The sequence below is a fragment of the Hemicordylus capensis genome, chromosome 1 (assembly GCF_027244095.1).
Source record: "Hemicordylus capensis ecotype Gifberg chromosome 1, rHemCap1.1.pri, whole genome shotgun sequence".
NCBI lineage: Eukaryota > Metazoa > Chordata > Lepidosauria > Squamata > Cordylidae > Hemicordylus > Hemicordylus capensis.
In genome coordinates, this window is record NC_069657.1 from 159,608,846 (window position 1) to 159,635,310 (window position 26,465).

General features: G+C 39.7%; 1 protein-coding gene across 1 annotated transcript in view; it reads left to right on the forward strand.

Moving 5' to 3' along the window:
- The window catches only part of SLC49A4 (solute carrier family 49 member 4), a 102,673-nt gene extending 90,069 nt beyond the window's left edge, over positions 1-12,604 (forward strand). The window contains exons 8-9 of the mRNA XM_053260232.1: positions 365-547; positions 3,226-12,604. Of these exons, the coding sequence (XP_053116207.1) occupies positions 365-547; positions 3,226-3,341 (299 nt within the window). The 3' untranslated portion in view covers positions 3,342-12,604. The remainder of the gene's footprint in view (positions 1-364; positions 548-3,225) is intronic.
- Positions 12,605-26,465: the final 13,861 nt, after the last annotated feature.

The window sequence follows — 26,465 nt, forward strand, 5'->3', positions numbered from 1 at the left end:
GAGCCAGGTGCAAAATGGTGGCTCAGTGGGACAGGCATGCATTTAGAATGAAGGCCCAAGGTACTCTGAGCGCACACTTGGCCCAGAAATTTATTTTTCGTTCCAGAACTGAGCTCACAGTATTTCCTCACAAACATCTACATCTGGATTTGCTTCTGCCTTCCTTTGCTTTTGCAGCCTAATTTAAAGGAGTTGGAGAAAGTGGCTCGGTTGTTATGTACTTATTAACGTACATAATTATTACTAAGAATGAGGGCTAATCAGTCAAAAGGCGGAATCCTCCAAAGAAACAATTTGCTACAACTGCTACAGTGCATTAGTAGAGTTATGGTATAACATCATTGTGCTTTTGTTTTGGTTGCAGCCACACTGTATGCGTCCTGCATTTTGCTGGGTGTCTTCCTGAATAGCAGCGTACCTATATTCTTTGAACTTTTTGTGGAAACAGTCTACCCTGTTCCAGAAGGGATAACCTGTGGCGTGGTCACGTTCTTAAGTAACATGTTCATGGGAGTCCTTTTATTTTTTCTCACTTTCTACCATGAAGGTAAGGAGTGTTTAGCTGCTTACTAATTGTAAATTTGCTAGGACAATGTATTTCCTCAGGGGGCGAGGGAATCTTACCTTTTGGCTTTACCCGCAAGAGGATCTGCATGCAGATCTTCCATTCATGCTAATGACGTGTATAACCCTCCCCCCCCCCAGCATTTGAGGAAGAATAAGCCTCCCGAGTGTGCGCCTTGATATGTGTGCCAGTCAAAGAATGAAATCCTCACGTAGAAGCTTTACTTCAAAGTCTGGGCAGCAGGGTGCCTGTGAGATAAACACAAAGGACAGTGCAGTGTGATGACCATTAATAACATCTGTAGCTAGGCAGGCTGAAACAACGATAAAACTAATCCAATCTCATGCTTTTGGCTCTAATCCGATTGCCTGCAGGGGTAAGGAAAAGTGTGTGTTTGTGTGCATGCGTGTGGTTTGTGGGTTGTTGTTTTTTTTGTTTTTAAACAATCTTGTCAGATTCGAAATCATGGATAGGTAAACGACAGGACATTTTCCTCTGCCCTGTTCAGGCAAGCATCCTAAAGTATGTGGGGCTGAGGTGGGGCTTCTGTGTTGCGGTAGTGATTCTGAATATGAAACCAGATGTCGGTAGCTATTCCAGATTATTTCGGCAGATTATTTACAAGAATATAAGGGGTTTTTGTTGCATATTATCTGTTCACATTGATGATGAAGGAAATGCAATATTTTAAGTAAATGTGTTAGTAAATAATTTCAAATTTTCCAAACATTTGTTTTTAATAAGTCTGTTCATTATATTTATCTATCTCAGGCCTGCTCAACTTCGGCCCTTCTGCAGATGTTGGCCTATAATTCCCATAATCTCTGGCTATTGGCTGCTGTGGCTGAGAATTATGGGAGTTGTAGTCCAAAAACAGCTGGGGGGCCTAAGTTGAGCAGGCTTGATCTATCTAGATCTAGCTTTAGATATAGATATGAAGAGAAGAATAAAACTCCTCTTTCAGCCCCACTACCTTTAAACCTGTCCAGATACCATTTGATGCTGCTTCTCCCAGAGAGAAGTTCATGTATTATGAGAATGAACAGTGTCTCTTTAGTGTAATGAAGAAGCAAATCTCTGAAAAGAATAGATAGCAATCATAGATTTATCTGAGCATTGCCTAAGCTTTTTCATGCTTTATTTTTCAGGAGACCATAGCTGATAAAACTGTATTTCTCATTCCACATTCTATAAAGTGCACATATACTGTGTACAGATAGTTAAGGACTAGTGTTCAACTCTTAAACATTTTTATTGCTTTTATAGAAAACCATGGGTCTCTTTGGGGACTGATAGCAGCCCAGGCAAGCAGCATTGTGTAGCAACAATTAAATCTGTTCTCAGAACCCATTCCAGAGTCCAGATCCTCCAGTGTCTTTAAACTTGTGCTGGAAATGGCTTCCTTTCAGTCATGGTGGAGATAAATAGTCTTGCTTAAGGGAACTGCCTTCATCCTGTTCACAAAGAGCCTTTTAAGTCCTAGAGGATAACAGTCGGACTATTTGCAACATTTGTTTTCGTTTGCATGATGGCTATATCCTTAACAACTGGTATGACTTTCTCCAGTATTTTCTCAATAATCATTTGCAGCATGTTGGACACCAGACATCCAGACTTCCATTGGCAAGTGTCCTTAATACTATTTTTGGGCCTACACTAAGGACTGGAGTTGTTAATGCCCCTTCCTATTTTTGTTCTTGTAATGATGGCTGCCTCCTGTATTTGAACGACTTGATTTGGTGATACAGGAAAATAGCTTCATTTGGTGCCCCAGAGCTATAAAGGTAGCTTTGAAAATCATTCTCTTCCTCACAGGAGTAAAAAGTGACATGGAGTTGCATTAGATAATCTCTACCATGGCAGCGATTATTCAGTATGTTTAGAGGTTCCCAGATCTGAATAGCCTCTAAAACCTAATGTTTACAAATGAGATGTCAAATTCCTTGCCAAGCGATTGAAGCATTCCCTGAGAGAGAGAGAGAGTAACATCAACTATTAAAGCAAGTTTTATTCCGTTTGTGAGAATTGCTTTTTGTTTCATGACTGTGGAAATTGCTCTGAAATAAAACCAAAGACTGGTGTCCTATCTGCATGTAGGAGCCAGCCCCACTGCTGGACCTACATTTAGGCAAACATGCATAGGACTGAGCTGAACATTTATGTGCTAGGCATGTTTTTCATTTATCATGAGATAAGCTGAACACCTTATTATTCAGCTGTCTGCTTCACAATAGTTTGAAAATACACCCCCCCCTTCTTTTTAATTTATAAACTTCCTTTTCACATCTGCCTCAAGAGCCTGATGGTAGAGACTAGAGATCCTCCATTTTATGCCAGAACTCTCTGAGGTAAAGAAGCCAAGAGTGACCTCCTACAGCACTGTGTGGACTTTTGTCCATAGGACAAAAGTCTTTCCTGTGGACAGGCAAACAAAGCAATGAGATTTCAGTGAGGCCTACTTCTGTTGGAGAAAGGAAATGCGTATTTTAAGAATACTCATTTTTGGTAGACTTGTGAGTCCAAATGGTAGTTTTTCCTTTCACCAAGGATATCACCTCAAGTTGCATTGTGGCTGTTAAAAAAATGTATTATGTTGCAGTAGGACCAGTTACATAAAGATCTAAGGTATATCTCATCTCTCTCTCTTTTCATTTACTCAGAGTTCTCGTGGTTTAACTGGTGCCTCCCAGGATCCTGCCTGCTAAGCCTCCTCCTCATCCTATGCTTCAGGGAATCCTACGACAGACTTTATCTTGATGTGGTCGTCTCCATTTGATAACACAAATCAGAGAGGAATTCAATAGGAGGGTGGAATTTAGTACTGTGCTCCGCACACTTTTCTTGAAAATTGCACAGTTTAAAGGACACAGCTAGCAAATTACAACATTTTAACGTGGACATTTTAACTGGATTACAGAGAGAGATTTTTTTGAAATATGCTTCCTGATTTGGTATTTTAATATCTAAATAACTATAATGAGTGTTGTACTTGAATGGGAATTAGATTAAATACCTACTTAGTAGAGTGTGTGTTAGGGAAAAACTAGTTTTAAAACTGTGAGGTTTTATTTAATAAGCTATTTAACTACTGGATGTGCATTTGTGTGTGTGCAAGAGATATACATATACAATGGCATTATCTTGTCTAGGGAACCCACTTCGTGAGTGTGTGTGTGTGTGTGTGTGTGTGTGTGTGTGTGTGTTTAAAAGCAAGCAAAATCTGTGATTAAACATAATTTTAAAGTAATATCCTTTAAAGATATACATATCCTTTAAAGATATACATATACAATGGCATTATCTTGTTTAGGGAACCCACTTCGTGAGAGTGTGTGTGTGTGTGTTTGTGTGTGTGTGTGTGTGTGTGTTTAAAAGCAAGCAAAATCTGTGATTAAACATAATTTTAAAGTAATATCCTGTCCCTCAAGAAGGGCCTAGTGGCAATGTAAGAGCACTTTCAACTTAGTTGTCAGGCTAAACAACTTGTCCAACTCTACTTGTGGTTCTCCTTTCTTATATCTAAAAAGAGGAATAATAAATATGCATTCATAATTCTTCTAAAACATAGGGTTTTAAAAGAGGTAATGACGTTTAAAGGTTGAATTCCATGCAAATGTCTTAGCGTACTCCAATACACTACGTTTCATGTTTCTGTATTTTGAGAGATGACTGTGGTATGTCTGCCTTAGTAAATACCCTTAGATGAGTGAGTTTGTTTTTCCCTATTCCTGCCACTCTGAAGGATGGTGGCTGTTTTAGTCACATTACATGACAATGGGGTGCTATAAATTCAATGATTATGTCTAAAATATAATTTCATTGCCTTGGTATAGGAAATAAAAGGTCATCAATGAGCCCCTGGTGGCGCAGTGGTAAAACTGCCGCCCTGTAACCAGAAGGTTACAAGTTCGATCCTGACCAGGGGCTCAAGGTTGACTCAGCCTTCCATCCTTCCGAGGTCGGTAAAATGAGTACCCAGAATGTTGGGGGCAATATGCTAAATCATTGTAAACTGCTTAGAGAGCTCCGGCTATAGAGCGGTATATAAATGTAAGTGCTATTGCTATCTCAGTGTACAAAGAATAGTGATTCCTAATAAGGACTAATGGTGTTGTGGGTCAAAGTAATGAGGCATGGCTATCAGGAAAGGGGAGTTAGGTTCCAGAGTAGAGGGAAACTACCAAAATTCTTACTGTAGTTTGCACTGCGGGGTCTTCATTTGTCCAGGAATACCCCCCCCATGTGCCCAGGAATGCCCCCCCCCAGACAAAATGTCCCCTGAAACTGCAACAAATCATGGGGGAAAGTTTGATCCCCCCCCCCGCTGGAACAAGCCACAAAATGGCTCCTTTAGGCAAACTGGCAGGCAGAAGTTACCTCCACAGGGTCACTTCTGCCCCCTAGGAAAGGTGGATACACGACTTTTAATCTTTCATATCCGTGGATGCTGGAAACAGCTATCTGTCACACACCCCATGGATATGTGGAACCACGAATAGTGATTCCACGAATAACTAGATTCTCCTGTATCCTCTTCTGGAAATTCCTGGTTTCGTTCCTCCTAGCCAACCAAAGCAGTCTCCCTCCACCCCACTCCAAATGCTAAATGTTGTAGCTCAAGCCTGTTTTCATATTAGTTTGTAGTTTAAAGAGTGCCTATGATGTGTTGCTGCAATAGTAGCACTTTTCAAGCATTCTTAATGGTAGAATTTAAATTCCAAACCCATTCAAACATTTGGAGTTTCCAGTCTTTGGACTTTGGCATAACCTAGAAAGTGTCATGGACATACTGTACCATGCCTGCATCCTGTATTGTGGGGGATATTCTTCATTTGGCTTCGTGTTTGAAAGCTATTCCATCTTCCCTAGTTGGTTTTACAAAGTTCCACATGCTCATGCCTTTCAGCAAATCTGACACAAGTAGTACCTTGCCAAATACAAGTTATCTTTATTAGTGTGGTACATTTGAGAGTAGGAATAATCAATCCATGTTTGCTAAATTGTGGCCAGCTTGCTTCTGTCTGGTGCACAAATTATTTCAAATCACCTTAATTTGTTTTCTTAGGGCTCTGTTTTAAGATTGATAGTTTATACTTCAGTCCTGCATATGTTCTTTTCAGTTGGTATAACTGTATGCAAACTTGTATATACACACCCTTTCCAGTTTTAGCTGGCCCTTTAGCCAGTTTTAGCTGAAACTTCAGATTGTCCTTCGCCTACCTAATCAGGTTGTTAGTCATAAAAACTATATGCAGCATCCAGGTTCGGAGATCATGAGCAGCATCCAGAGGAATGATCTGCTTGGGGAGTACGTTCCATTTCCCGCTTACTTCTGCAACCTGCTGTGTCCCCTGAAAATATGTTCCTTGGGGTCTCCAAACCCTCAGGCACATACATTTGGGGGAATAAGAGGAAAAATTGTATTTATTACAAAATAAAACTAATAATAATAGTTAACCAAATTTAAGTTAAACAAGTTAAAAACCAGGCTAAAACCACAATTGCCTCTTTTCCCCTATTGCAAGAGTAGAATATACCTCCCAAACAAAACACCAATATGACTCTGAAAACCAGAAAAACTGAGGAACAACTGTGAGAAAGGGCTATTCCTTTTAAGCCCTGCTTGTGGACTTCCTGGAGACATCTGATAGGTCACTCCAGGAAGCAGGATGCTAGCCTAGATGCACCTTTGGTCTGATCCAACAGGACTCTCATGTTCTTAGACAAATATCTAGCACTTCTAGCAGACTTATGCCAGCTCAGAGCCATAGAGAGGTAAATGTTCTCTCACTTTTATAGGCAAGCTCTTTTTTAGTTTTCTCAAACAGGATGCCTAGTGGATCTTTCTGTGCACCCTTTGCTTGGGCCGGTCTTGCGACAGCTACAAAAAGGATTAGGCTGCTCACAAAAATAAGCATTATCCATGGGATACCTTTCCAGTGCTATTTCCCTACTATGGAACATTATGGAACAGTTGCGCTCTTTACTCATGGCGGTACATCTTGATCCCAGTTGAGTCTAGACTGTGTTACACACACATTCTAGTTGTCATGTTATTGTACTGAGAAGGTAAAGTTGGTCCATAGCGTTAGGTTAGAAATTCCCCTATATTAACATTCTTCCTTATTTCATGTGTTTCTCACTGTTGGACTTTTAGAGAGAGAATCTCATTGCTCTTTTAATGTGTTAATAAATAGTTCTAGTGCGCTGAGAAATTAAATGAAAACATTTCAGGTTATTAATCAGCCGCTGATGGTTCACAACATTTTTATGGATGTCTTCCTAATGTTTGACTGTCTTTCCTATAATTTTTATTGATTAATATAGACCATGTATCTTATCTAATTGCAGGAGCAGGGGGTAATCAGTTATAGAGACTGACCAATTGAAAATTGGATATAACTGCAAGTTCTAGTATGAAGAGTTCCTTTTAAAAGGAAGGACTCTCTACAGTTTCTCTCTAAAAGGGAAGGAGACTCTACAGTTTTTCTCTCCTTTTGGTTTTAAATTTCATTTTGCAAAAAGGACATTAAAAATAAAACAATTTGTCTTAAATTCACCCCATAATTTATAGTGTTTGTGCATTGATGCATATACACAAATATATATAGTCGCCAACAGCATGAAAAGTTGTGCTACATAGGATAATCACTAGATTTTAATGAACTTACTGCTCACCTGAATGTCATAATTTCTCAGGATTGCTGCTTCATCACTAAAGACACAACACTAGATTTGCATAGAATGGTGTCATTCTGAGCCAGTCCATGTTCATATATGATTTATGAATATGATGGATGTCTGTAGATGTTGGACTACTGTTAATGTGAAGGAGTCTTGGTTTGTCAAATATTATCCATAGAGTGTATTGAGATATGCAACCAAAACTAGGGTAAGTCTCAGGGTTGGATACTTTTAGTCAAGATTCCCTTGTTGCTTGAAGGTTAAGGGCATTCTGAACATATAGGGCATGAATCATTGCTAAGCACTATTAAGCCCCTTTGATATCATTGCACGAGTTAAGTGTATGCTTAAATCTGTCCCATTTGAAATCAATAGGACCAAAATGTGCTTAACTTTCATTCAGTTGCCATGAGGATTAGTCACAGATTTAAGAGCCAGCATAGCGTAGTGGTTAGAGTGTTGGACTAGGACCGGGAATACAAAACTCACTGGGTGGCTATGGGCCAGTCACGTATCTCTCAGCCTAACCTACCTCACAGGGTTGTTGTTGTGAGGATAAAAATAACCATATACACAGCTCTAAGCTCCTCGGAGGAGGAATATAGATGTGATAAACAGATATGTTTCTGTGGGGAGAAAACATTAGCTTAGAATGCAGAATCTGCATGAATTTTGCCTGGCAGCCCAATAACGTTCAGTGTTGTGGGTTTTTGTGTATGTATTTTTTAATGACCGGAAAAAACACTTAGCTGAAATTGGTCCTTAAAACACATTTCATTCTTGCTTCCACTGCTTCTCTAAAAGGGACTAAGGGCTAAATTACACAATATACTGAGCTCCCCTGACCTCTTTAGTAAAAAGCAGCTTCTGGAGGCTGCAATCAGAAGCTGGCCAAGGCCTCATGGAAACAAGGTGCTTAATCTTTTCTGCTGGCTGTTTCCCCCTCATAATTGCTCCCTCAGGTTGCTTTCTTCCTGCTTTGAGAGGAAAAATGGCCAGTAGGCCCCAACATGGCCCATTCAGCCATCCTCCCATCCTGATATTTATGTGTATACATAAAATTGGAGAAAGGTTCCACAGAATTCAGTGCTGATATGTAGTTTGGCCCTGCTTTGTACAATCTAGTTATTCGGTGGCAGGTTGAAGATTTTGCCTTATTTCTTGAGCACTTACAAAAAATCACCTATAAGATTAGATCTGCCAGATGCAGTGACGGTAGATGTTTTAGAGAGGGGCTTAGAGACAAGACTTGATTTATAAAAGAAACTACCTTTTAAAAAAAAAAAGGTTTTTCTGAGCAACTGCATAGAGATAGTGGTCATAATTTCAGATGGTGCTTAGAGATTGATTAGCAAAAGGGGGGTTATTTCAGTCTTGTTAGCCTCCTTTTTTTTTGCTTCTCTTATAGCTATATTTTGAAAAATATCCTCAACCCAATTAGTGAGAATGACAAGGCAAAACACCCTAGAACCTACTCATCTGTTTTGGGGGATTATGCTTGGGCCTGCCATCTTGGACTCTGCTTTGTTGTCTGATGACATGAGTGAGTTATGAAGTCATTTTTAAGACATCAGAGGCATAAACGTATTATCAGTCTACAGGACACTGAGAGCTAAGCCTGCATCACAGAATATAGGCTACTGTGTACTGGCATAATATGAAGATGTGTTGTATCCATATGTGTACTATTGAACCTGAGGGAAATGTTCAGATGGAATGTGTAATCTAAAATGAGCATCCCATGTGTGTTTTTACTAAAATGGGACGCAAATACATATATTATGAAGAATTAATTAAAACAGAGATTATATAGCACCCATTGGCTCAGGGCAGCCTATAAAGGTTTTAATAGCAGCAATTTTGATTTGGTTATTGACCTGCCTTATAATGATATTGCATAATAATATGAACTCAAGTTGTTGAGGCAGCAAAACTGGGGAAAGGGACTTTTTGTAAATGATGAGATTATTTTCATCTTTTTACTCATCACTACAGTTATTTCCCAGCATTAAAATGCAAGTGGCATGGTTGGTTGAGTAAACAGTAAATATGTAGGAATGAATGTGTCTAGATTATCAAAAGGACAACGAAGGGACACTTTCCTATACTAGTTCCATTAAAATAAATGAGAGCAGCACAAAAAGCAAATGATTATTTCACATGAGCTTGCACAGGCAAAATTCTCAGTGAACTGTACCCAATCTAATCTTTGTTGTCCAGCACTCTGGAATATTTGATACCTAATAACTGATGTTTTATTGTATCTCTCTTTCCCATGGTACTAAAATTATATTTGGATCTTTTCAAATGTAAGAGATTTGCCAGTGCCATAGTTCCCAATTGTTGTTTGCGAATGAGGGTTGTAATCCTGGTTTGTAAGGAGTACCCAGGCCACACTTTCCTGGTTTAGAATCTGTGGTTTAACAAACCAAGATGGCTTCTGTGAAGCCAAGCGCATGTGGGGAGTGGAAGGGTGTGACATTTGAATGTGACATTTGAATTTGTCTTGAATGAGACAGAAATGTGGATTACATATTGAGACATCCTTGAGAAACTTTACAGAAATATCCCAACACAATTACAATGTCGAGTACAGTCTGCTTTTACTAATCAAAATAGAACGGCACTAGAGATGTGCTCGAAATGTGATTCGGTGTATGAATTGTAGCACAATCCCTTTAAAACCAAGGGCTTCCACAACCCCTTTAACATGGAGAAGAGTAGGCCCATCCCTGCTCCTCCTCTGCTCACTGCCTTTACTATACTCACGGCACTCCCCCCCCCCCCCCGCCAGCTATCAGCACATGCCGGTGGTGATGTCCCTCAGCTGCCCCCACACATGCACAGAGACCATGTGTGTGCTGACACTGCACAGGGGCAGCTGGGGAGAGCGCCGCCAGTGCACGCTGATAGCTATGGGGAATGCTGTGAGTACAGCAATGGCAGCAAGCAGAGGAGGACCAGGGACAGACCTGCTCTCCTCTGCATTAAAGTGGCTGTGGAAGCCCTCCAGGTTTAAAGGGATTGTGCTGCGATTCAGGCGCCAAATTGCATTTTGGCACATCACTAAGTGGCACAGACTGAAGAACAGTAATGTGGCATGTATAATATCTGTGTGGTGGCTGCAGAGGCACACCTTGGTAGAGATTAGTTCTGTTGAAACAAAAGGGATTTAGTTCCAAGTAAATGTGTTTAGAGCTGGAGTACCAGAATCACACTGATTTTTGAGACGAAGCTTTGAAACAAAAAATAGTATGACGCAACAATTTTGTGGAATTCCATATTCCCACCTTTGCCTGTTCCCAATTTTGACTTGCATCCTGCACATAAGTGTAAGCAATAGACACCACTGGCTAGATTGTGCATGCAAAAAGATGCAAATTCCATGCCCTTCCCCAGATTCTAGAATTTGCATTAAGACAAAGCTTTGTACGCAATACAAATTATGTAAGTTTTTTCAGGTATAAATATGCATCATTTTGATCATTCTGACAGAACTGTGTGTGTGTTAAAGAATGTAGAAAATTTTCAAATAAAGGGATAAAGGGCCAGGAAAGAATGGGGCATGATCTGGGACTGTATAAGGGAACCAGGGGACCTTTGTAGGTAATGAAAAACCTACTTTATTGTATAAAAATAACTACTATATGCCCAGGAAATCCTGGTCAAGATTCTCCTTAGGCTTACATCAGTGCTTTAAAAACAATGAAATGATAAATCTGCAACAGACGATGTATGCAACATCTTCCCTAAATTCAGTGTATCTGCATTATTTCATTTAACATAAATTTATTCTGCATTTTAAAATATTTTTGTCTGATTTGTTTCACCTCTACTCTCATGAGGTTGTGCAAAGAGCTGCTGAAACCTGGCCACTTGAATTCTTATCTAGTCCTCCCTCTAATTTCTGGCATTTCAACAGACATTGCCTTTCAGTCATATCTTCGCAACCATGATGCTTTTGAAAACCGTTTTAAGCCTAAGATTTTTAGAAAGTCGAATTTTTTGCCCAGTGTCATTTTATGCACTCCTTTAGAATTGCAGCATTCACATCATCCTGATCATTATATTTCAGAACCTTTCACAGTCAGTCTTTTTGAAATTCCCAACCTTTTCCCCAATACAATGAAGTCTAGGAGGAGCCTGCGATTTCCAGGAAGGCAAATTCTTCAATAGATTGCCTCTCTTGTACTATTCAAGATAGGTAGTATTCCATATTTGTATCTGCAGTCTTCCAGATGGCTGAGAATTGATGCAAATTCAAAGATTTCCAAATGCAAATAGGGGCAGTTCATTGCTAAATTTTCCTCATTCACCTCGGCCTCTGGTTGTCAAATGAGATTTTAAGCCTGACATCTTTTTCAGGGAGCACATAGCTCCTTGTTTTGAAATACTATAACTCATTAACCTACATAACGCTTTTCATTAAACCATGCCATTTTTACAGGTGCTTATGCTAATTGCCTTGAGTTATGGTAGATTGTCAACAATTTTGTATTCACATGGTTCTGTAGAACACCAGCAAAATGCTTCCTCTTGGGTTGGTTCTACTTTGGTTAATATTAACGACAAAGCATCCTTCAGTGATGTAGCATTTAACTCTAAATTTTCTGACTACACTTCTCTCATTTCTCTAACTTCTTGTGAATGCAGCTGCTCATATGCAAGTAGACAAAATTCTGCATTTTCCTTGGTATGTGGTTTTCCTGTTACGTGCAATTGGTCCAGAGAAAGATATTTTATATGTTAGAAATCTAGACTTTATAATTTCATTACAGATTTGTTTTATCTAAGCTTGGTAGTGTGAAAATATAGAAAAATCCAGTTGCTTTTATTTGCGGGTATGACTTATTGTAAATCAAACCTGAAATTGTAAAAATATATTGTTTTAGAAAAAATTGTAAATACAAAACAAAACAAAACTCTGTTCGAAGTCATTAGGTTTTGTAAACATTTTACTTTTTGTAATTTTGTAAAAACAAAAAAAAGACTTTTATTTTGGGGCAAGTTCTACTTTTGTATGTAGTGTGCAGGCATAGGGCACAATTTGTCAGAAGTATATCCTGCATACACCTCATTTGAAATGAATTAGGCCTGTGGTCACACTCAACTCCCATTAGCTTTCTTTCTTTTTTTTTTTTTTTTTACTTGATCAGGACATGTTTCTCATGGATTGTGCCTGTGATGTGATATCTTTTATTTTTTAATAAAAATTATTTAAAACCACTGTCTGATGCACCTGGAAATAAACACTTCACCTATCACTTTGGAGTTCTCTTGAAACAAGAATCTTGCTGTAAGAATTGTGTGTTAACTTGTGTAATACTTGATACATATTAAAAAGGTTAATCATGACTTGTGAATAATCTTTTGTGCCCAGATGCAAGTAATAACCTAGAGCATTATAAACCAATATTCAGTGGCTGACATCCAGACTAAATTTGCTAGAGGGATTCCTATCGAAATTGAGTAGCCCTTTAAAGTAACTCCTGAGTAGTACTATTGAGTAATTTAGTCTGGATCAGTGTTCCCTCTAAGGCGTGCACTCACAAATTTTGATGTCCATTCAGTTAATTTTCAGTCCCACTCAGGTTGAATCCAGAAGGCCCCATTCTGAATGCATGTGCTCACACACTGCCTTGATACTGCCACCCAGAACAAAACTCATTCTGTGCACAGATGAAAACAAATTACTTATTATTTATTTTATTTTTATTTATTTAACATACTTCTATACCATCCAAAGCTTACATCTCTGAGCGGTTTACAACAAAAACAGAAAAGTTAAAACATTAATTAAAACAGATAAATGACAAGCATTGGTTAAAATGATAGCAAAAAGTTAAAACATTACAACAATTTAAAACCTTAAAACAATATTTTAAAATAAAGTTAAAGCTATTAAAATGGTATTTAATTAAAAGCCTGGGTGAACAAATGTGTCTTTAAAGATTTTATACAAATTGTCAGAGATGGGGAGGCGTGCACATTCCAAAGGGTGCACATTCCAAAGCAGTGTTCCAAATTAGAAGGAACACTGGTCTGGATGTCCGCCAGTGATACTTTTGCAGCTGGCTTGATTTGGGATAGATTCACACTGGCTAATGCAATTTTTTTGGTGATAAGCTTGATGAGAAATTCAACCTTAGAAACAGATTCAGTAAGATGGGTCATCTTCCAGGCCACTATTCATACAGCAATTGCTAAAACAATTGGACATGCATTATTTGGGGTTTTGGGACATGCCATTTTGTGATGGTTAAGACCCTCTTATGGTGAGTGAGATCCCAATGCATGTTGGCTCCATCAACAAAACGCATCTTTACTGGGTGAATATGAGTAACCCATTGTTCTAAACACTGGTCAAGAGAGAGTATGTTTTTTTTAATGGCAGAAAAGTATATTTAAGTTCATATATTATTTTGATGCAAGTTGTTTTGAGCTTTTGTTTAGACTGCTAAGACGCAGCTCATTCTATAATCAAACAAGTTGTTCTAGTAAGAACTAATCTGCCTACTTTCTTTTCACTATCCCTACGACTAGACTAAATTTGGTCTAAATCGGTTAGGCAGTTCACATGTTAGCCCTCTTGTGCCTCAAACGTCCATGTGGCTGCCACCTTGGGTTGGGTTGGATGACATCAGCACAAACTAGGTCATTGAAGTGTCCCTATGTGGCCCTACAGCTGTAACAAATGTGGTTCAAATCAGTTAGGTGGTTCACTAGTTATCTCACTTGCACCTCAAATGTTTAAGCGTCCAATTGGGGTGGATGACATCATCAGAATCTATGCTGTTGAGGTGACTCTGTGTGTCACTCACAATGGTAGCAAATTTGGTTCATATTATTATTATTATTATTATTATTATTATTATTATTATTAATTTATTTATTTACACAGTCAGACAGGTGTTATTGACTGGTTTGTTTTATCCAGACATCGAGTCCTTCCCAAGGACCTGGGATGCCAGAATTTTATTGTCAATGTTGTTGCTGTTATAGATATCGTCACAGAATATAGGCTGTTCCCAGTAAAGCTGCTCTTTGTAATTGGCTGATGGTGATTTCTGTGGCCCCTATGGTGTTGAGGTGCTCTTCAAGGTCTTTTGGAACTGCACCCAGGGCGCCAATGACCACTGGGATTACTTTGGTCTTTTTCTGCCACAGCCTTTCAATTTCAATTTGTAGATCTTTGTATTTTGTGATTTTTTCTATTTCTTTTTCTTCTATTCTGCTATCCCCTGACATTGCTATGTCGATTATTTTCACTTGTTTTTCTCTCTTCTCGACTACAGTTATATCTGGTGAATTGTGTGGCAGATGTTTGTCTGTTTGTAGTCGGAAGTCCCATAATATTTTCAAATCTTTGTTTTCAACAACTTTTTCAATTTTATGGTCCCACCAATTTTTGGCTACAGGTAGCTTGTATTTTTTGCAGATATTCCAGTGTATCATCCCTGCTACCTTGTCATGCCTTTGTCTGTAGTCAGTCTGTGCGATCTTTTTACAACAGCTGATTAGGTGGTCCACTGTTTCATCTGCTTCTTTACAAAGGCGGCACTTGCTGTTTGTTGTGGACATTTCGACTTTTGCTCTTATTGCATTTGTTCTTAGTGCCTGTTCTTGTGCAGCCAGTATTAAACCCTCTGTTTCTTTCTTCACGTTGCCATTCTTAAGCCATTGTCAGGTCTTGGTGATGTCTGATTTTCCACTTATATTGTGCAAATATTGACCATGCAGGGGCTTATTTTTCCATTTTTCTGCTCGGTTCTTGACTTGTTCTTTCTTGTAGGCCTGCTTTGTTTCATTGGTGTTGAATAGTTTCTTGTTATTGACCATTTGAAGTGCATCTTCTTCACTGACCTTGATATATTCTTCACGGCCTCTTTTCTCCTCCTCTACTGTTTGATGGACTTGCAGCATTCCTCTTCCACCTGAGCTGCGAGGGAGGTATAGCCTATCGACATCACTGCGGGGCTGCAGAGCATGATTGATGGTCATGATTTTCCTGGTCTTATGATCCAGCGTCTCTAGCTCTGCCTGGGTCCAGTCTATTATTCCTGCAGTGTATCTGATAACAGGTATAGCCCAGGTGTTTATGGCTTGTATGGTGTTCCCGCCATTGAGTTTGGACTTGAGGATTTTTCTAACTCTCCTGATGTATTCACTTCCAATTTTTCTTTTAACTTCAGTGTGTGCGATGTTATCAGCCTGGAGAATGCCCAGGTATTTGTAAGGTTCTTTCTCTTCCAGGTTCTTCATCTTGCTTCCACTGGGCAGTTCTATTCCTTCTGTTTTTGTTATTTCCCCTCTGTTCATTATTAATGCAGCACACTTGTCTAGTCCAAACTCCATTGCTATATCGCTACTGAATATACGGACAGTGTTTAGCAGTGATTCGATTTCTGACTGGGACTTTCCATACAACTTTAGATCGTCCATGTACAGCAGATGGTTGATTTGACTTGATGTTTTAGATGTTTGGTATCCGAGGCCTGTTTTGTTTAGTATTTGTGAAAGTGGGGTCATGGCGATTACAAACAACAGAGGGGATAGTGAGTCCCCTTGGAAAATGCCTTTTCTAATGCTAACCTGTCCAAGTGTCTCAACATTGATTGTTAACTGTGTACTCCACATGCTCATTGCTTTTTTTTATAAATATCTGAATGTTTTTGCTGACACCAGTTGTTTCTAGACATTTTAGTATCCATGTGTGAGGCAATGAATCGAAGGCTTTCTTGTAGTCAATCCATGCAACACTTAGATTGGTTTTTCTTCTCTTGAAGTTTTCTAAAATCATTTTGTCAATCAGCAGCTGGTCTTTTGTGCCTCTGGTGTTCAGGCAATTTCCTTTCTGTTCAACTGGAAGCTGTTTGTTAGTTAATAAGTGTTGCATCACTTCATCTGCTATTATTCCAGTTAATATTTTGAACATGGTTGGCAGGCAGGTTATCGGTCTATAATTACTTGGAACTGCACCTTTTGCTGGGTCTTACATGATGAGATGAGTTTTCCCAGTTGTTAGCCATTGTTCAATATCACCTCCTTGCAAAATGTGATTGAGCTGTTTTGATAGTTGTTTATGAAGGCCTGTTAGGTGTTTTAAACCAAAAGCCATGCAGTTCATCGTCACCTGGAGCAGTCCAATTTTTAATTTTCTTTGCTCTTTCACTTATTAATTCTGGTATTATTATTAGATCTTGCATTTGTTGGTTACATTTTTTGACATCTTTCTTCCAGCCTGCTTTTTTATTATAATCTATTGGATTGTCCCATAATTTCCCCCAGAATTGCACTGTTTCTTCTTTATGTGGTGTTTCTACGTTTCTTGCAGTTTCTCCTTCTATGCTTTGGTAGAAACGTCTCTGATTCGACTGGAATTGGAGATTCTGCCTGTGTTGTGTAATTCTGGCTTCATATCTGCTAATCTTCTTTGACACTGCTGTTATTTGCTGCTTTATTATTTCCAGGACTTCTCTAATTTTCCTTGAATCTAGGTGGTATGTTTTGGATCAGATACTGCTTGGTGTTTTCATTCTTCAGCTTCTTGTCTTTCATAACTTTCAATTTACTAGCATCTGATCTAAGCCTGGAGATTTTATTTTCGAAACTAATCTTCCATTTAGGTGATGTACTGCTTTCTTTTTTTACAGGTCCACTGATCGTATATCCAAGCTCTTGTGTTGTTGTTGCTGCTGCACTGTATATTAGTTGGTTTGTTTCTTGCAAATTATTGGTTGTTATTTCTGCAAGTGCAGCACTGACATCTTTTAATGCCTGAGCAAGTTGTTTTTTGGCAACTGTTTTTAGAGCTGGAAGTCAGACTTTGGTGGTTGTTTGGTTCATGTGCTCAGTTATTTTTTGCTTTAGGTCTTGTTGATTTTCTGTTAAATGGCATTTGGGTTTTTGAGGTGAAGGCAAAGGGGCGGTTGCCTGGTTTTGATTTTGAAAGAGTTCAGCAACAGTGGCATCCTCGATTTCCGACACCCCCACCTGCGCCTGAGCAACTTCTTCAGTTGGTGGTAATTCTTCTTCCATATCTTGAGCCCGTGTTGCTCTTTGCAGTTCTTCCAGCTCAACTCCTGTGGATACTTTATTTCTTATTATGAATCTTCTCTGGTCTGCTAGCCTTTGTTCTGTTATTTCTGTATCTGGATGCTTCTCTTTCCAAATTTGGTACATTCTTTTTAAATAACCTCTTCTAGTTGGACTAGACTTGTAATAGCAGATCATTATTTCCTTGTTGGCATTTTTCGTATATTTTTTAACTTTGCTGTCTTCAGCCCTGGTTGCTCAACTGAAGATCCTGAGTCCTGTTGCCCACTTGCCACCAGATGTCCAGGGACTATACTGCCCTTCCAAAAATGGTTCAGGGTGGTTTACACAGAGAAATAATACATAAATAAGATGGATCCCTGTCCCCAAAGGGATCACAATCTAAAAGAAACACAAGATAGACACCAGCAACAGTCACTGGAGGTACTGTGCTGGGGGTGGATAAGGCCAGTTACTCTCCCCCTGCTAAATAAAGGGAATCACCACATTAAAAGGTGCCTCTTTGCAAAGTTAGCACGAGTCTAAATTGTTTAGACAGTCCACAAGTTAGTCCACTTGCGCATCAAAAGTTCACACGTCTGCCTTCTTGAATTAGGGTGGGTGACATCACAAACTAGGCCATTGAGGTGTCCCTACAGCTGTACCCAATTTGGTTCATATTGGTCCAGGCATTGACAGGTTTATGTTGGGGACACACACATCGGAACATGGATGGACACACACACACACACACACACACACAATGTCGGATGATCTCATAAGCCTACTGGAAAGTAGGGATGTGCACAAACTAGTTTGATGATCCATTCCCAGACCACCAAACCGGCTCGAAAGACCGGTGTTCAAGCCAGTTCAATGGTGGGGGTAGCTTTAAGGTGTGGGGAGGGTCTTCTTCCCGACCCTGCATTCCCCCCATCAGCACTGTCCTTTTGTGCGCACACGCACCTGCTACTTATGGTATTAAGCTGACCGGGATGGCAAGGAGGTACACAGCTGCTTATGCCAGCAATTTTAAAGACCATGCCAGTGGGGGATGTGCAGCGGGGGGAGAGAAGAACACCCTTCCCACACCTTAAAGCTATCACACACACACCCGCCACCACTGAACCGGCTGTTGCCAGTTCCGTGCACATCCCTACTGGAAAGTAGGCTAACAAAACTGGCCAGCATGAGTCAGGCTTCGTCAGCTCTGATATGGGCCAAAGTGGTACATCAAGATGATCTCTGTGATTTCTCATCCTGTGATTTTGAACTGGGAGTGGCTTTTACAGTAACCCGATCTGAACCTTGATCCTCTGGTCTTTATGTGTAAAGCTAATGCTTCTCAATGTGTTGGATCTCAGTTTGTCAGCTGTAGCTGCTATTTCATCAATTGTATTACATTTATATCCCACCCTTCTTGCATCTTCGAACTCAAGTTAGCATATAGATGAGGTTGCAAACCATTCTCCATCCTGGCACTGGCTGCGCCTAGGCCACTTTAGCTTTAGTAAGGCTGTGATCTAATGTGCCTTCAGTCTCTCCTCTTTTAGTCCAACTGTATGACAACAGGGTGAACAGAGAGGTTGGTAACATCACTCATGCTGTAAAATATTGCTGAAGTTGAGGTGCTTTTGACTCCCTAAAGTTTAGAATTTTTGCTCCCTATTTTTGTTGCTATGGAAGATGGCAAAAGACAGGAAAGACTTAAACATGTTGTTTTCCAAACAGAAGTTACACTTTCAGTGAATTAAAGTGAAAATTAATATTACACCATAGACCAATTAGTGACAGAGTCAAGTTCGATGCTTTCGTTTTAATAGTGTGCCAATATATGCCTTGATTCTAAGCATACCCTATTAGAAACTGTCTCTGCATTTAAAGTGTTAAGGAATCCAGAGGGAGAAATATCTATCTAGTTCACACCAAGTTTGTTTTTACTGATCTGGTGCCTCTCAATTACTTTCTAATGGGCTGCATTTAAAAAATAAATTCCCAGAGGCATACTTGCGAATATGAAAACTCTCAAAATTATAGCTTATGATTGACTAGGAATGAGGCATTATGCATGCAGGTGTAGCTGGTTTCAGGTTATTAGAAATCCAATCTATTTTTTATGATATTATGGTGTAATTTTCAGCACAAGACCACGATATAAATTTCCAGTTGCATCGGAACATAAACTAAAGTGTCCCTGACTCTTGTCACTTTCCACGGTCTTTAGTTTGATTAATAAATGGGACGAGGACTATAACATTTCTCAGTAAGAATCTATGATCATCCCTCAATCAAAATAGGCCCACTTTATAGTGATATGTAACAATGATAAAAGATGTTATTTCAGGACCACTGGGACTACTCTTCCAGCCTATAAAGGTTTATCATTTGGCTCCAGTTCTTGCAGCAAGTATCTATACTTTTGTGTAGTAAATGTCCTTGGAGGTTCAGCCCCTTTGACTTCTTGTTGTTGAAAAAGGCTGTAAAGCTGAAATGTAAAACTCACAAGATAGGATCTTTTTTCACATTTTAGCATAGTGAAATTCAGGAGGATGCCCATCTTAAGGTCAAGGGCACAATCTTTTATTTAATTCAAATGGCATTGAAGGGGCATTTCTTACTGCTTCCTTCTCCTGGGACAGAAAATGCAGACTAGATAAAAGGAGAGATGACCAAAATCCATCTAAAAAACCCCTCTGAAATGAATTTATAAATTAATTTCTGTTAAGAAACTTCAGTGGCCTTTAGTTATAATTCATTACTTCTGCATTTCGAATGAGTTGAATCAGTTGTCTAAAAGCTCATTTGTATGCATGTTTACTGATTATGTGCAATAGGACTTGCACTACTGGTCAAATTATGGGGCAAAAATTGAGGCGGGCTTAATAAAACCCACAAGCTCCATCCCCCTGATTCTTCACCCCATAGCCTCCTAAAAACAATAGCTAACAGGCCATCACAAAAGATGAGGCATTGGCTGTTTTCTAGCCCTTTTATTTCAAGCACTGGTTTTCTTCTAAGTAAGCGTACGTCTATTGGATCTGATACTTAGTTCTTCATGATCAAAACTGTTTCCTATGTTTTAATGAAACGTTTTAATAATTAGCCAGTATTTATTGCCAGCTAAAGTGTTGCACTTGGAAATTCTATTTTGTGGCGCACATAGATAAATCATATAGCCAATAATTACTGAATAATTCTTAGAATGTTGCTTTAAACTTAGCCGAAAGGTTTGATCATACAGAACTAAATATCCAATTTAAATGTATTTGCAGTCAGCAAACTCAAGTGTGGTGACTTACCTGCACATTCAAAACATCGGAAGAATATTCATTTTGGCCTCAGGGTTTCCAGTCACAAATGTCAAGAGACTGGAAAATGCAAATAGTGTTGTGCTTAGATACAAAACAGGGTTTGTTACAGATGTGAAGTCTCTACCTGGCGTTAACTTCATTTTAGTCCTAATGTTGTGTTAATATTTAGGTTTCAAGACAGGGATGACTGTCTCTGTACAGTTCTTTAAAATAGGGAAGATGGGTGTTCACACTGGACACCTAAGAAACCAGTGAGCTTTGGCCAAGTATTTCCATTCAGGATATCAGATTGTAAGTAATGGGTATAGCAATCAACTCATCTGTAATAAAGATTAGATGAAAAATATTCAGAGAGAAATTCCAAGTTTACAAGATCCAGGCTAGAGTATTGTTCTTGGACCAGAGGGACCTGATGCGCTATGACGTTCGCTGGGCAGTCATGAGGTGGAGAGGAAAGGAAATTGAGAACTGGCAACAGCTGCCAGCTGGTCCCGAATGTGTGCTTTTGCTGCTGCTCTCCCTCGCGGGTACCCTTCTATATTGGGCAAGCCTCTTCCCTGAGGGGTGAGCCGAAGGAGGGTGAGCACAAGGTTGCTCTACCCCTAGCAGTCTGCCTGAGGATTAAAAGTCTGAGGATCCAAGTATCGACTCCAGGAGGAGGAAAGGTCAACATTTTCCAAAACTACTTCCTCATAAAGAAAGTGGGAAGACAAGCAACAGTGTGCAGATCACTAGCATACAACATATAGAAGCCGCTTTCTATTTCCTTGTCGTACTGTTTGGGGGTTTGTGCTGGTTGCATGGAGGTGGCTGGCAAAAGTAAGGTGATAAGAATCTCTTGAGTGACTGTTGGGACATCTTCCTGGGAGCATTAGACTAATGTGTATTGTGGTGATGAGCAAGAAACTGCAAGTCCCCGTTTTTTTATCATCTGCTTCTACAATGACACACCAAAAAAACCACCCCAATAGACAAGTAACTTACATCTGCTACCCAAAGCAGCAGGATAGAGCCAGATGAGGAATGGGTTGGGTGGGGGACGTGGGAAGTCTTGAGGTCAAATGCTGCCCAAGAAGGAAGAACTTGGTCAGGACTGGCATAATATAATAGGTATTCTCAGATTGATTTAACAGATGACTTCATTACCCATTCCTAGACTAATCTAATCAATCATATTTAAATATGGTTATGAGCAACTACCAAACTGTTAGCCTGGAATATCTCAGCCTGGAGATAGAAGATAGTTGATTTAGAGAGAACACTAGTTAGAGTTAGGGTTTTATTTGGTTCATCATTGATCTGGTTTGCTCCAACCAGTTCTCTTTAGAACCAGTTGTCCTCCGTGGCTCTTCCAAGTCCCCCTAAGGCAACTTGGAGCAGTGGTTAGGGGAAGTGCAAACCCTCCATTCACCCAGGCCACATTTTTCTTCAGGTCTGTTTTTTTATGCAAGTGTTGCAGAGGGCCTCCACATATCTGCACTTGCTAACACTGATAGCGTCTGTTGAGGACAGCTAAGAAATTCTCATCTATCTTAAAACCCCTCTTTGGGGAAAATGTTTAGGGATGGTGGGTGGTACCCTAAGTTGCTTTTGTGCCAACAGAAAGCACTTCCGTATTTTTTGGGGGGAGCACGTCGGTTCCCATCCTCCCTTGGCAGCCCCCTGCTCCAAAGTCCATTCTTTTGAAGCCACATACTTAAAACCTATTTTGTTCTTACTACTAGAAAATAGCTAACAAAGCTACCTGTTTGGCTAGACAAATATCAGCTTTCATGCTTTGGGATCAGGCTATATAACTTTAGCTAATGTATTATTGTTTGTGGGAGGTTATTAAATATAACCAACTGAAAAGGATTCTGCTTTGTGATATGTGTGTTAAGCCGGTTGTCATGCACATTCTGACATCAAGTGCACATTTCTAAAATTTTTCCATGGGATAATCACAGCAGGAGTTTGTGTTTACTTCTTGCTTTTTATTTCATGGGAGGAAGTACTCTGTTCAGGGGCGTAACTACCATTAGGCAAGGGGAGGCAGTCATCTTGGGACCCCACTGTGTCAAGGGGCCCCCCAGAGGCACATCACATGACTCCCCACCTGCCCATGTTGCACCTCCTATGAATTATATTGAGTCTCTTGGAGATCGGCAGGAGCAGAGAGTAAAAAAACTAGATTCAATGTGAACGAGATATTCACCGTATTCATAATGGGGATGTGAGTGTGAGTGCACTATATATTGTGAAGTGTGTTTGTGTGTGTGTATCAGTGAGGGGCCCATTTTAAAATCTTGTCTCTGGGCCCCCTCCAACCTTGCTACGCCCCTGACTCTGTCCCATAATGTGCAACTTAAGTTTAGCTTAGAATATCGATGTATTTCAACCACAGGTTCAAAAAGTGGATGACATAGCATGAATGGGGGAAATGGTTCTCTGTTTCAAAGGGGCTCACACTATGCAGACATAATATTTTATGTATAGGTATAGATATTATATTTAAAGAAGAGATACCAGCAACAGCCCCTGGGAAAGACACTATACTGGGATGAATAGGGACAGTTGCTGTTCTCGTGGTAAATATAAAAGAGCCATCACTTGAAAGGTGGATACCACAACCTAGATAATTTAAATTTGGTTAATGTTATTAGTCTAAATTTACATTGTGTCTTTTTATTATGTTGTGAGCCGCCCTGAGCAATAGAAGCGGGGTATAAATACTTTAATAGTCAGTTACAGAGGTGTCCAGTGATTCCTCTTCTATGGTTAGACTGGACCAGTTTCAATTTGTGACTACCAAAGATGTGAACAAACTGATTGGTTTGTTCACATCCTTGAACAGGATGTGAATTTAGAAGGGAGATTATTGGAGATAGCTTGGTGGACATCATAAATGCTTCACTGAGAGAAAGCAGGATGCCTCCTTGTCTTAAGAACAAGATAACAATTCCTTCTCAAGAAGCCTGCATTAGATCCCTCAGAGCTGAGCAATTATAGGTCAGTCTCCAACCTCCCATGGTTGGGCAAGGTGACTGATAGAGTGGTGGCTTCTCAGCTCCAAGCAGTCTTGTAGGAAACAGACAATTTTCAAAGGACCCATTTCAGACTGTTTATGGGGTAGAGACTGCTTTGGTTGGTGGATGATCTTTATCTAAGAATTGACAGAAGGAATGTAACTGTTAGTTCTTTTAAATCTCTTACTTTCTTTTTTTTTTTTTAAGGGAGCTATTGTATGGAATTCCTTAGGACTCTATTTTGTCTCCAGGGATCTTTAATATCTATGTGAAACTTCTTGGAGAGATCATCTGGAGATGTGGTGCAGGCCGTTATCAATAGACTGATGACTTCCTAATCTATTTCTCCATGGTAATTTCAACAGGAAATGGCATAACATCCATGAATGCTTCCTACAGGCAGTAATGAGTTGAATGGAGACTAAATTTCCATCCAATCAAGATGGAAGTGCTCACTGTGTGTGGTTGTAATCCAGGAAATGTGATAAAGTTGCCTGTTCTGGACAGTTACACTTTCCCAAAAGGAATAGGTATGCAGCCTGGAAGTACTCCTGGATCTAAGTATCTCTCTAGCTTCCTGGATTGAGTCAAACACCAGCAGTGCCTTCTATCAGTGTTGACTGATACACTAGCTGCAGCCATTTCTGGAAGAAGAATGACCTTAAAGTAGTGGACCACAGGCTGGTAACCTCCATGCTTGACTACTGTAATGCACTTTATGTAGGACTGCCCTCGAATGTAGTTTGGGAACTTTAATTAATGCAAAATTCAGCAGTCAGGTTGGTCTCTTGGAAACTTAGTGAGATCGTGTTACTCCTGTTTTGAAAGCATTATACTGGCTGCAAATATGCTTCCAGGAGAAATCCAAAGTGCTGCTAATTTTCTATAATGCCAGCGTGGTGTAGTGGTTAGAGTGTTGGACTAGGACCGGGCAGACCCGAGTTCAAAATCCCCATTCAGCCATGATACTTGCTGGGTGACTCTGGGCCAGTCACTTCTCTCTCAGCCTAACCTACTTCACAGGGTTGCTGTGAAAGAGATACTCAAGTATGTAGTACACCGCTCTAGGCTCCTTGGAGGAAGAGCGGGATATAAACGTTAAAATAAAATAAAATAAAATAAAATAAAATAATAGGCTTGGGTTCAGATTACTTGAGAGAACTTTCTTCTATATAATCCCACTGCTTCAGGTCATGTGGAGAAATTTGCCTGCAGTTGCTGCTGGTTCATCTAGTGACAACTGATGGGCCTTCTCCACAACTGTCCCTAAGCTTTGGAACGCAGTTCCAGCCATGAGGTTTGGCCCACTCCCACCAGATCTCACGAAGAAGGCCTGTTTAACCAGGCATTTGATGGTTGTGTTTCAATTCATTTTAGTTGGTTTTATTTTAATTGTGTTTTAATCGCTGTGCTCATTTTGGCTTGTCTTTAACGGCTTTGCCTGCTTGTAAACCACCTAGATGTTGCTGATTAGGCAGTATTTAAGTGGAATATATACATATAAATAAGTGGAATATATACATATAAATAAAGGTACCTTTTCCCAGTTAATGGAAGTAATTTTCTCTAGTAACTATTGGATAACAAAACTGAGTGAGATTTTGGTGGTATTTTACTGCTACATCAAGAGTCAGAAACCACAACAAGAAAGCGATGAACAAAAAGACATGATTAATCAATCACCTTAGTAAAATCAATTTTTGAATATGCCTCAGTCTGCAGAAGATAAGTTTGGATTCCAGCTGAAGCAAATAACTCACAAGCTTAGCAGGTTGTTGGATTTATTTCTGAATTATTCTTTACATAGTACAATATATAAAAATCAGAGAACCCCAACCCAGTCCCCCCAAATTCACAGTGTCTAAAGGCAGTAGTTACAGTCTACGTCGCCTTTATTCTAACAGTAGCATTGTGTTTGCTTGGTTGCATAGGAGGGGTGATGTGCTTTCACAGCAGAGTCCAATAATGCTTTCCTGATTTTGCTTCATTAGGTGCATATTTGGTGTTGTAGTGATACTTTTCTTTTTATATATGAAAACAGACCATACATTTCTCTCTGCTTCAATTACAAAACTGAGCTGTGGTTCCTCCCATCTTCATCTCTCATTTAGTTTGCTTCATATTTTCTCTTGAAAATAAATTGGATCGCATCTCAAATACGTACACATCTGGACACAGGGCGAGAGCAGTTGTGCAGCTGACTGGCTTCAATGTTGTTTTGACTTTTTAATATGCAAAGCCTTTTTGCTTCTGTGATTTATGGTATATACACTTCCCGACTTCTCTGTAACCTTGGTCCACATCTTTCACTCTAACAACTCAGCCCCCTGAGACCCTGGGCTCTTCAGTAAACACAGGCATAGTGTTGCCTACGTAACTAGAAATAGTATTGTCTTTTAGCAACATACTGTGCAAATTTAGAAACAGAAGACCCTAGAGTTGTAATTTGTTTGTACTGGAAGACTCAGCCAATAGTAGAGGAGGAGAGAGATGGATATGCCCTACCTTGGACTAAGCAAGAGACTTTCTAACCTGCTTCTAGAGTTGAAACTAATAGGGAGCTTGCAATTTCCAAATTGGGGGGAATCTGCCTAGAGCTCCCCCACCCCACCCCGACAAGCACTCAGTCACTTCAAAGACATAGGGGACTGGCTGTTTAAGTATGAATACAACAAATATTTATATACCACTTTGCAACAGTAGTGCTGAAGAAGATACTGTGTGTGTGCTCAAAACTATGTTTAATCCAGATGGTCCAGGGCGGAGCCCTTGCAATGAACATAATGGCTTACATGGTGTATATTCCTCCGTTGTTGGAAGGAGGGCTGTGGGTTGACAAGGATAAATAAATCTGATCCCGAGGGC